Source organism: Typopeltis vanoorti, chromosome 10 (assembly GCF_054136105.1).
Source record: "Typopeltis vanoorti isolate ZY-2024b chromosome 10, IOZ_Tvanoo_1.0, whole genome shotgun sequence".
In the NCBI taxonomy this organism is placed as follows: domain Eukaryota; kingdom Metazoa; phylum Arthropoda; class Arachnida; order Uropygi; family Thelyphonidae; genus Typopeltis; species Typopeltis vanoorti.
In genome coordinates, this window is record NC_143558.1 from 47649318 (window position 1) to 47662439 (window position 13122).

Genomic DNA, 13122 nt, shown 5'->3' on the forward strand with positions numbered 1-13122 from the left:
TACCATATTTCTGGAAGTATATTCATTCTGTCATCTTATCCTTACTTCATCCCACGGAATGTCCGGTCCTCTTCTAGACGATTGTCTCACAGGCTAGGCTCGGACTTCTTTGTTCTGCCCTTCTTTCCCATCGTGGACTAGAAACAGCATGGCTCAGATCGATCCTCATGGACGTATATGACGGTGAGTTCCTTCAAGCTTGCTCAGAATGCTGCCGATTATCCCCTTGTCAATTCCTTCCATATGACATCTCGAAACGATGGCCATGAATAACTACACGCTATCGATAAGATCCTGAACTCGCCCCGACTTCACAAGAAATTTCAAAGCAGAACAGACGAAAAAGCAAGACTCCTTGAAAGGGGGACAAACTCTTTTTATATCCACTACCTTTGGCACCCTCTTCACTCCCATACCTCTCTGCCTGGCACTCTCTTTTTGCGCACGTGCCATTTTTTCTATTCGCGTCTTCCTGGAGAATTCCGTGCGCATGCCGCGTCTTCCTGGAAAACACCAAGTGCGCCGCCCGCACGTAGGCAATTTTTCGTAGGCTATGCAATTTACCTGAGGTTTTCGTTAGTGGACTTTGAACTTCTATTACATGCCTTAACATATATCTTACAAAGAATACTTCTTCCATTACAAATTCTTACAAAAAATTGACATCGTTTACCTTTAGTAATATTACATAAAATAGTACAAGCATATGATTCATTAAACAATTTGTATAATAAATTTAGTTTAATCCTTTATCCAAGTGTGTGCAAACAAAGTTTGCGCCTGAAAGTATCTTCAGGACTGGGGTAAAGTGGTATCATTATACATATCCGCAAGGAGATGCGTTTTGCATTATGGGAGATACTGAGATAGGAGTGTTGGAGCTTGCTCCACCTTTGCAAGGAGTTGCCCGGTGTTGTACCACTTTACCCCCAGTCCTGAAGATACTTTCAGGTGCAAACTTTGTTTGCACACACTTGGATAAAGGATTAAACTAAATTTATTATAGTCTGACCAAGTGAAAAATAAACTTTCAAAACAATTTGCATCTTTACCTATGTACAAGCATTTTCATTGTTGTTTAGCTAAAACATATTGAATCCTGAATAAATTATTTCTTTAAGAAAATCTTTTCATTCAAGATCCAACACCAGAACTGAAATAGAAAACAATAACTATTTTGGAATGTTCCTGTGTTTTTAGTTGACAGCAGTCAATTTTTTAAACACAGAGAATAACTTTCTACCAAACTTCATTTCAATCAAAAAAAAAAAAAAATCGCAACAGTGAAGATACACTAACTTCTAAAATATGAAGTTAAATCAGCTGTTCATTTCATATCATAATAGAAATTTAGCAGCAACAAGAATAATTGGCAAGATATACATACCTTCCTACATTGTTGGAATTAAAATAAATGTAGAAGTTTTTAAACTAAGTGCATGAAATCATCATCAAGTGGAAAAGAAACTTCATTGAACTGCCAATAAATCATACACTGTATTCTCTGATTTGTGACTGCGTGAATGATGTCAGGCAAGAGTATCACAAACAGCAAAGAGAAGTTTTCAGTAATGGCAGATTGGATATATTTATTGGCAGTTCAATGAAGTTTCTTTTCCACTTGATGATTTCATGCACTTAGTTTAAAAACTTCTACATCTATTTTAATTCCAACAATGTAGGAAGGTATGTACATCTTGTCAATTATTCTTGTTGCTGCTAAATTGGAAAACTAATTCCACTAGTGATTAACCATGAGAAACAGGCTTAATGGCCTTGCAAGTCAACTAATAATGAGAAACTACAAGTGCTGCTGCTATATTCTTATTACAACAGAATGTCATTTTGACAAACAATTTTAGCAATAGAATGATATTAGTAAAGATGTTTAAATATTTTTACACTATCTATTTCTTCGATAACTCAAAAAAAAAAAACATTCATGACCTTTGACTTTCTTTCCTTAAATTTAAAACTGTTCAAATTACCTTCCCAGAAGCAGAGTTATTCTCTTTGGTGACATTAAGAAGCCTCTCCTATTTGCAATGGCCCAAATCACTTATTTAGCCATTAAAATTTCCAATAATTTCTATTCATTTACAAAATACACCAAATTTTTCATAAAAACATAATAATAATAACTTACCAGTTCTTTAAGATCTGCCAAAAATTTATGAAGTGTATAGGAACTGGCCAAACACTGCATCCTGAAAGATTAATGTAATAGTTTAGATATATTTCTTTAAATCATATAAAATATCTTACAGCAACAGGTATCAATTACCTAAGTAGCAACAATTCAGATAAGAATATTTAAAAAAAAAAAATAATTACAGAATGTACTGATATAATACATGGACATAATTGGACATGGATACACACACACACACACACACACACACAGACATACATATATATAACGGTCTCACCATAAAGGAATGCATTAGTTGAACCAATATCCAGTATTCATTTATTCATTAAGGATAAATAACAGACCAAGTCCTTTTTTCTACCCTGGCATGCTACAATCATTGGTTCTGATTGTATTTATGAGATATGAAGAATAATGCCTCATCAAGCTAAGTCTCCATTACTCTTATTCGATTATACAAGGTAAATTTGAATTCAGCAGGATCGCATTTTCATAGGTCCAATTCGTCTGCTCTATGCTCATTATTATAAGAGGATACTGTCTTGAATTGAATTTATGGCCTGTTACTTGACTCTATTCTAAACATCATACTACTGCAGTTCCTAATGATACTGATAATCCCTTTTTTTCACATCGAGGTATGCAGTATATGCATTATTTCAGAATAGTGCTCTTATTTTTACTAAATAGACTAAATGTTTTTTCTGCTTCTGTTGTAAAACCTCTTATGTTATAAATTCTCTTGTTTTCCAGTCTGAATTCTTGTCGCCAGTATACTAATGACATCTATTTACACTAATATTTCAGCAATGCAGCCTATTTTCTTCAGTGGCGAAAAATGTTTTCATTTTCTTAGTTTACAGTAGCATACTAATTAAAGCAAGAGAAATGTAAATAAGAACAATTTTCAATGATTATCATTACTTGACTGAAATTTATGCAATAGGTATATATTACTTTCCCCTCTCTAAAATATCAATACAAAAATAATTTACTGAAAATATTACATTCTCAGATAGAAATGATTAAACAAATATGAGTTACAGCAATTCCCCTCCCCACCTTGCGTTTCAAGAGCTTTTGCTAGGCACGTGATGAATATACTACATTAAATAATAATAATAGTAACAGATTAGATAACATGCAAGAAAGGTGTACATGGATCAAACTGGGAGAAGTTTTGAAATTCATAAAAAAAAGAACATACAGATGATGTTAAAAACAAGTGAGAAGAAAGAAGCAGACTCATAGCACACATCTTCACTGAACATCACACAGTAATTGGCAAGCTTACTCCATGCCATGCCTTACTTAGAAGAGAATATTTTTGTCAGATTGTTCAAGGAGTCTTCTGAGGTTATTTGCTCACATGGCACACGAAACAGAAACCAAGGACTTATACTTCATGTGTTTGTAATTAGTGTTTGTAACATTCACTACCTCTCATCATATACAGAGTTTATATGGAAATGTACAGAATGTGCATGATAAGCCTAATGATGCATGTGATTAAAACTATCAATCCAGTATTTTTCAATTCATAGAAATAATGGCAATTAGAAACATTTGAGTTTCTTTTGTTTGTGTTAAATATCTTCCTGAATATGCTGTAAGCCATAAAGACAGTGAAACATGTTGGAGAAACATTAAGTTTCTCCAACATGAATAAAACGTCTACAAGTCAAACCTGGTTAGTCATTCAAAGTTGGCAAACTACTCATAATGAATTACTTAAAAAAAATGGAATAATTTAGTCAATAATTTGAAAATTATTAATTTTCATCAATCAAAAAAAATAATAAATAAAATTCTAAAGCCTTTTTAAAAGGATAACAAATATAATATATTTACACCACGTAGCAAAGCAATGTTTGTCTTGAAACTTAAAAAGTTTTGAAAGTAACTGTGGCTAAAGACTTAAGGAAATATGCAACCTTCAGCATGAGAGTTGCCTTGGTAATGCACTATTGAAAAGATGACAAACTCGACCCATACATATATTCTACAGCTTTTTTTAATTTATGTGACTTAAATAATTACAACACTTATTTATGTAGAAGATTTTGAAGTCTCAGTTTCTACTAAAAAATCTAATAAAGAATATATAAAGCATAGGTGGCCAACAGCAGGCCCACGGGCCACATGCGGCCCATAACGTGATTTTGTGCGGCCCACGGCAGGATAAAAACTATATTAAATTATAGGTATTATCAATTTAGCTATTAGTTTTAACCACAGATTTTCTGACTGATATACTAGTTATATTCATTATTTCTGATGACGGAAACAATTTATATTTTCAACACAGAATCAAAATTGCTTTAAAAAGATTACTCGATTTATAAAATATACTGCTTCTCTGTGCAAGTTGTAGTACTGGGAGTGGTAGATTTCTATGTGCTCCAGAGTAGCGCATCACTGAAAGTCACTTGCTCTGCTCTGGTTACAGTGATCAGTTTCACACCTAGATGGGTTCATAAGTTGACTGAAGGTCTTTAAATTCATCCTAGTCAGAGGAAACTTGGTACATTTCCCTTCCTGCAGGGAGTTGATGGAGGAGAGCCATGGCATTGACTTCAAGTTTTCTGTGCCAATGTTAGACCAACTTTTGGAGCAATTCAGTAAATGATTTTCTGACTTCAGTGACATGCGGCCACAACTGACATTATTTAACAACCCAATGAAATGTGACATTTCAGAGCAGCATGACATTATTCAATTGGAGTTGTGTGACTTTCAAAGTGATGACCCTTTTTTTCAGTCAAGGGTGGAGATAGGCATTGACTTTTGGAAACTGGTACCAAGGGAAAAATATCTTGCATTGAGTGATTTCAGCTTGAGAATTGCATCTATGTTTGGAACCAATACATATGTGAATGCACTTTCTCAACTATGAGAGCAGTTAAATCATCACAAAGAAGTCGACTGACTGATGACCACCTTCAGGATTTGTTATGAATATAGTCATCATCGTTGAAAATCGACTTTGATGAGCTTGTTGCTGCATATGAATGCCCACAGTGTTCTCATTAAGTTGTGTTACATGTAAAAAACCAGAAATATGTAATTAAATTTAATTTAACAAGATATTTAAATCAATCTAGTATTTTATATTATTCTCCCAGTAGTAAAATGATTTAACAAATATAGTAATTCCATACATATAACTATTGCCTTGAAAAAATGCAGAGTTTATTTTTATTTAAGTTCTGCCTAAAAGTGTGCAGCCCGTAACGCTACCACTCATCATATATTGGCCCTCATATAGAATGAAGTTGGCCATGCCTGATATAAAGTATTCTGAAGTAATTCATTGATGCCATGCATTTTTGGCAAAGACTTTTTTTTTTGCAGTACTTTGTAATACTAAGTAAGTTTAATATAACAGTGCATGATGACTAGCAGCAATTCTGTTCTTAGTTTTTCATACTTTATTATATCTGATATTTATTCTGGTATTGATTTATTTATATGAAAATAAATATATTTACCTGTTATGCATACACTTGTCTCCAATTATCTTGTACTTCTGAAATCTTGAATCTGATAGTCTAGATCTAGATTCTGATATACCAGAATAAATATCAGATAAATATCTGATATTTATTCTGGTATTGATTCATTTATATGAAAATAAATATATTTACCTGTTATGGCATACACTAGTTAATTGTCTCCAATTATCTTGTACTTCTGAAACCTTGAATCTGATAGGTGCAGCCATGTCAGGATATTTTTGAATTAGCTTTCTAGCTTCAGCATCATGTTCCTAAAACACGGAAATAAATAAATGCATGCATTATAGATTAACATTAAATTCTCTTTCAATACAAGAGTGTGAAATTACAAATTGAGTCTTTAAGGATTCAAGATAAGCACTCTCTGCACTTCTGATACACGTACGCATTTGCGCTTAAGTCAAATATGAAATACTTTGAATAATATAAAATGAAGAATGTATTTGGAAATGGAATAAATTAAGACCCCAAGAAATCATATTCTTGGTTTAAAACCAAGCAAAGGTTGCATCTGAAGTATTTTCAGGACAGGGCAAATCGTAGACAGAGGCTAATGACTTCCCACCACTTACCATAATGAAAAGCACATATCCTTACAGACATGTATAATGCTATGCATTATGGGAATGGTCACTACCCAGACTGGTTTCGACCTTTGAGGTCTCATCAGTAGAAGCCAGACCCAAAGTGATAACAAAGTTGAAGTAATGCAGAAATCATATTTCCATATCCAAGTAGCCAAAAGGTGTCACACCTTATTATTAAATTACTCTGGATTAAAGATGGTTGTTGGAAATTTTTCCACTTGGTTATACTATAAATTAAAGAGCCAAGAAATTATATTATTAGTTTAATCCTTTATCAAAATGTAAGCAAACTAATCTATCTCTAATCCAACTATCTCTTATCTATAATCTAAATACCTATAATCATATGTGTAGATATAAAATATCTGTTATCAAACTATCTTCTCTAATCCAGAGTAATTTAATAATAAGGTGTGACACCTTTTAGCTACTCGTATATGGAAATATGACTTCTGCATTACTTCAACCTTGGTATCACCTCTGGATCTGGCCTCCACTGATGAGACCTCAATAAAGATTAAAACTGGTCTGGGTAGTGACCATTCCCATAATTCACAGCATTATACATGTCAGTAAGGATATGTGCTTTGCATTATAGGATACTAAGGCAAGTGATGTGAAGTCATTAGCCTCTATCTATGATTTGCCCTGTCCTGAAAATACTTCAGGTGCAAACTTTATGTGCTTACACTTGGATAAACAATTAAATCAAGAATATAATTTCCTGGCTCTTTAATTTATAGTATAACCAACTGGAAAAACTTCCAACCATTTGTAGATGGTGCTGATCATGAAGGTAATGCACTGTTGTTGCTGCTGAAAAGATGTGCTTTCTTTTAATATTTAGCAGTATATGAGTGTTTTTAATGGAAGTGGTTAGAAGTCAAGATGTACAAGTGACAAAAACCTAGTTCTGAGAAAGTCAAAGTTTGGTACACACAGAAAATTTCAGGTAGCATCTTATAAGCCTATTATTATGTGGTTTCCTTATCCATGCTTATGCTTACTAAATAACTTGAGGAAATTACAACGTACCATAGAATATACATTAAATTAAACTTTAATATATTTCCAATATTTCGGCAACGTCACATTGCCATCTTCAAAGGAACTTACAATAAAGACATGTGCACATAGGCAATAAACACAGTAAATAAACACAGAAACGAAGATGATGCCCCCTAGCAGGCTATGTAGGTATTCTTAGCCGTTGGGCTGAAGGTCTCCTGACATAAGCCTCCCAAATTTGGAGCAGCCTCATGCAACCAAATCTGTTGAGGTTTGGCATGTTTCTTAGGGCCGAGGCTGATTCCATGAATAGTCTTTCAAATTTAAACTTGCTACAGTGTACTATTGTGGCTTTCTTCCACCATATTCTGTGGCGTGTATCCAGAGCATAGTCTGCAAGACCAGAATGGTGGAATGGTGAAACTGGATGTAGTCCTTGTGTTCTGAAATTCTGAAATTCGCTGTCCTGCCTGTTTGGCCAAAGACAACTTACAGCGGCAAGGGACCTGATATACATCAGGTAGGTCTAGGTAGAGTGGTTAGTCTTTAGTGGAGTATATAAGGGATGCCAATTTTTTATATGGTCTGTAACAAGAGGTCAAGTCATGTTTTTTTAGGATTTTTGTAATTTTTTCCAAGGTGCCTCGGATGTAGGGAATGGTGATGGATTTAGAGTAATCCTTGTGGTGAGGGGGGGGGGGGGGGGTTGTGTTTTACTGGTTTCAATATTTTTTGGGAGGGATAGCCATTGACTGAGAAAGTGTTGAGGATGCGATTGAGTTCATTGGTTAGGGCATCGTCATTTGAACAGATTAGTTTAGCCCTGTTGCATAGTGTCTTAACAACTCCATATTGTTCTGAGGGGGGGGAGAGAATGGTGGGATTGTTGGCGAATGCATCTGCCTGTACGGGTGGGTTTTCTATAAACTGAGAAAACCAAGGTTCCTTTAGGCTAGTGGATGACTAGTGTGTCTAAGAAAGGGAGGCTGTTGTTTTCCTCTTTATCCAGGGTGAACTTAATTCTGGGATGTTGGTTGTTTCAGTGTGTTAAGAATGAGAGGAGTGTATCAGAGCCACGTGGCCAAATAGCGAACACATCATCAATGTAGTGAAGCCATATGGTTGGTTTTTGTGGGGCAGAGTTTAAGGCTTTCTCTTCAAAGGTCTCCATAAAGAAATTGGCCAGAGGTGGGGAGAGTGGTGAACCCATGGCTGTCCCCTCTATTTGTTTGTAGAATTTCCCTGCCAAAAGAAATAACCTGAGTTCATTGTGAACTGAAATAGGGCTGAGATATCGGAAGGGAATCTAACTTGGATTAGCTCTAAGGTTTCCTTGAGTGGGACATTTGTGAATGAGGAGATGTCAAAATTGACCATTATGTCAGTATGTTGGAGTGTAATTTTCTATGCTGGCTTTGAAGTGAGCTGAGTTTTTTTATATGTGATGGTGTGTTGCCAGTATAGTGCGTGAGCATTTTGGCCAAATGTTTAGCTAATTTGTATGTGGGGGAATCAATGCCATTCACTGTGGGACGTAATGGCACATTTTCTTTATGTATTTTTTGGAGTCCATAAATACGGGGGGGGGGGGTTATAGAGTTATATGGTTTTAATTTGTTAATAACTTCCACAGGCCAAGAAGTGACCTTCTTAAGGAGCCTGTGGAGTTTTCTAATTTGTGAGTAGGTGGGATTATATTCAATGGGGAGATAAGTAACCTGATCTAATAATAGGGCATTAAGCTTACCTGTGTGGTCCGTTTGGTTGAGTACTATGGTGGCATTTCCTTTATCTGCTTTGGTGATTATTATTTCTTTGTTTTTTCTCATTTCATGCAGTGCTTTATACTTCTTCTTGGATATGTTGATATTTGGTGGTCTTGCTTTGGAGAGAACACAAGCTACATCTAATCTAATATTGTTTGCGATGTGGTTTGGAAGGTGGCGGATTCCGCTTTCAATTTTGGATCATAACATCCTCAGCTGGTATTTTCCTGGGAGCAATGGCAAAGTTATGGCATTTGAAAGCCCATTGAGTGCTTCAGGCTTCAGAGTAATTGAAGAAAGGTTGACTGCCGTGTTGATTGGAAGTTCTGGTTCGGAGGTCAAGTTAGCATAATATCCCTTATCCGCTCCACTAAAGACCAACCACTTCCCCTAGACCTACCTGAAGTATACCAGGTCCCTTGCAGCTGTAAGTTGTTCTACTTTGGCCAAACAGGCAGGACAGCGAATATCAGAATTTCAGAACACAAGGACTACATCCAGTTTCACCAGTACAGCCATTCTGGTCATGCAGACCATGCTCTGGATACATGCCACAGAATACGGTGGAAGAAAGCCACAATAGTACACCATAGAAAGTTTAAATTTGAAAGACTATTCATGGAATCAGCCTCAACCCTAAGAAATATGCCAAACCTCAACAAATTTGGTTGCATATGACTACCCCAAATTTGGGAGGCTTACATCAGGAGACCTTCAGCCCAACAGCCAAGAATACCTACATAGCCTGCTAAGGGGGGGGGGGGGGGGGGGAATCACCATCAGGATTTTTAGGAAAACCATAGCTTCCTCGCTTCGTTTCTCATTTACTGTATTTAGTGCCTGCGTGCACGTGTCTTTATTGTAAGTTTCTTTGAAGATGGCAACGTGACGTCACTGAAATATTGGAATTATATTAAAGTTTAATTGAATGTGTATTCTATTGTACATTGTAATTTCCTTAAGTTACCGAATGTGAGAATTACAGAGGTATTTCCCTATTGAGTATTCCTGGCAAGATTTATGCAAGTATACTTGAGAAACGGTTGAGAAGAATTGTGGAAGAAAAGCTTGGTGAAGAACAAGCTGGATTCAGGCCAAACAGAGGTTGTCAGGATCAGATCTTCACTTCACGACAAATAGTTGAGAAAGCACGGGAATATAACAAAGATCTGTATTTAAGTTTTGTCGATCTGGAAAAGGCATATGACAGGGTGCCAAGAGAGAAGTTATTCAATACGCTACAGTTATATGGTGTCAATGAGGCATTATATCAAGCAATACTTAGTCTTTATTCGAGTTGTAAGTCAGCACTTAGAATTGAAGGAAGTACTGGAAGATGGTTTAATGTTAAATCTGGTGTGAGACAAGGATGTACATTATCCCCTCTGTTATTCATTATCTATATGGATCACATTATGAAGTGGTATTAAACCTGATATCAAAATTGAAGATGTTAATGTCAGCTCTTTGCTTTATGTGGACGATGTTATACTTTTAAATAAATCCGCTACAAGTTTGCAAGATTCCCTGACTAAATTGAATAACTGTTGTAATAGATATGGTATGAAGGTCAGCATTAAAAAGACAAAGACAATGAAAATTGGTAGAATTGTTGAAAATGTGAACTGTGTTGTGAATGGGGAACCTGTGGAACAAGTAAAACATTTCAGCTACTTAGGCACGATTTTTAGTGAAGATGGTAAATTAAATATCGAAATAGACAACAGAATCAACAAAGCAGGTATGGTAGGAAGTCAATTGAATAAATTCATATGGAATAAGAGAGAAATTAGTCGGAAAACTAAATTGGCTGTATACAAGACAGTGTTCAAACCAGTTTTAACTTATGGATGTGAGAGCTGAGTCAGAAGTAAAACACTTGACCAAAGACTAGAGACCGCAGATATGAGAGTCCTGAGAAAGATTAGAGGCACCAATGGCAAAATCATATTAAAAATGAGGATATTAGGAAAGAACTCGGCTTTGTTAGCATCCAGGAATGTGTTAGCAGAGCTAATCTCAGGTGGTATGGTCACCTAAACAGAATGGGAGAGGAAAGATTAGCAAAACAAGTGTTCTTTGCCAGGTTGGCAGGAAAAAGACCCAGAGGAAGACCAAGATATAGGTGGATTGATACGGTACAAAGTGCCTTAGACGATAGAAATATAAGATCTGATAATGTTGGAGTCTTGACAAGTAACAGACTGATTTGGAGGAAAACTGTAGATAGGAAGTTAGTAATGACGTAAATTTTTCATGTAGTACTATCATATCCTGTACACCCCTTGAGGGTACATGTCAGGAATTTGATGATGATGAACTATCCGCTACAATCAACTAACTCTGAGGTACCCATGAGTCTGCTATAGCAAGAGTTAACTCCACAAATTTATAATTACTTCAAATGTTTCAATTCCGTTTTAGGTGCAATCATGGTCATTAGGGCAAATAAACATAAGAACAGTAAGAATACCAATCCAAATTAAATAATGAAGACCTTAATAGTTATTATATCAGATGTGTGTAGTAACAAACATGATTTTTTAAAAATTTAAGATGCAGAATATACTGGTCTACAGTTGATTGTATAGTGTGCACTGCTGCTCTAATATACCTCAGAGGGCAAAATGTAATAAATTTAGTTTATGTATTTTATATACAGGATCGTATTAGCAAATTCCCCTTCCACAGGCTATACTTAAAAATCACCGAGTTTTCCCGAGTCCCTGAAGAAAAATATTCCACTTACTTTAAGTTTTGTCTCAATAGCAGTCATATCTCTTTCTACTGCTTCCTGTTTCCTCTGTAAAGCTTCCACAGCTTGCAAATCTTTACCTTCATCTTCCATTGACAAAGCCAGAGCCTAATTTAAAAAATATAATTATTACTAACTTTTCACTAAAAAATAAAATTAAAGCACAATGCTTGTAAAACAGATTATACATTTCATGTTCTTTCATAATAATTGTTATCTATTTATTTTTGTTTATTCCACTTGAGTGACATTAATTATATGAACTAAGAGACAATTAAAAATTTTTCAGTTGAGCTGATTGTTCTAACACAATATTTATATCATGTTTTCAAATTTACTTCACTAGGTTGTGGATAATGTAAGCATATTTCTTAATCAATATAAACATTATGTAAGTAAAACCCTGAAAGTTTATTAATTAAAAAAAATATTTTTTATTAATTTAGTATGATTATATTTTAACTCATATAATGGTTTAAGAAAATGAATATAGCACAAAGAATGAATTAAATAGGGGCTTAATGATTTTAATATTTTGCCTCTGTCACAAGACATTATTAGAGTACAATATAAAAATTGTAACAGTGTGCATGCACGTGAACACACACACACACACAAAGCTACAAACCAATAAGTGGAAGGGATTAGACTGAAAGCCTGAAGTCCTAAGAGTCCTGCTGTTGGACAGGAGATCTGAGAATTACTGTTTCACAGATGAGTAGTTTCACACAACCACATTTATTGAGGTTCTGTTGTTGTTTTTTTTTATATCTGCTGCTAATCCCACAAAAAATCTTTCATGTTTGCATTCACTGTGGCAAAGCACAATAGGAAATAGAAAAAACTAATTTCCTGCACACCGTGCGGGAAATAGAAAAAATGATAAGAACTGTGCAAGCAGAAATACCATATTAACTCGAATATAACTTGCCCTCGCATATATATATCGCATCCCTGATTTTATTTTAGGAAAAAAGAAATTAAAAAGTTTCGCATATACCTTGCACACGAAAAAAATGTAAAACTTTAAGAAATAGATAGCAAATGTTGTTATGGCAGTTTCAGATATTTTAGAATTTGGTTGAAGAGAATCAGCATTTCAGCTCAACAATTTGTGGCTTGCCTTTATTGTTGATTTGCGCATTCTTTTGTTAATACCGCACCAGTCACATGCGAGACCGGAAATAGCGATAGCGAATAGTAGACTCTTGGTAAGTGATACCCATTTTCAGGTTTTTATTTAAATCATGGTGATCTTATGATTCTGAAATGATAAAAGGACAAGCAATAATGAAACTGTTTAATTTACTTACAGAAGCATTGTCACTAAAGTTCA

The 13122-nt window shown here is 35.0% G+C and overlaps 1 protein-coding gene across 1 annotated transcript in view; it reads right to left on the bottom strand.

Moving 5' to 3' along the window:
• kst (spectrin beta chain, non-erythrocytic 5 kst) overlaps window positions 1-13122 on the bottom strand; it is a 687893-nt gene that overhangs the window by 209246 nt on the left and 465525 nt on the right. The window contains exons 55-57 of the mRNA XM_090398802.1: window positions 11781-11894; window positions 5800-5921; window positions 2147-2207 (exon numbers count right to left, since the gene is read on the bottom strand). Coding sequence (XP_090254928.1) covers window positions 2147-2207; window positions 5800-5921; window positions 11781-11894 — 297 coding nt within the window. The remainder of the gene's footprint in view (window positions 1-2146; window positions 2208-5799; window positions 5922-11780; window positions 11895-13122) is intronic.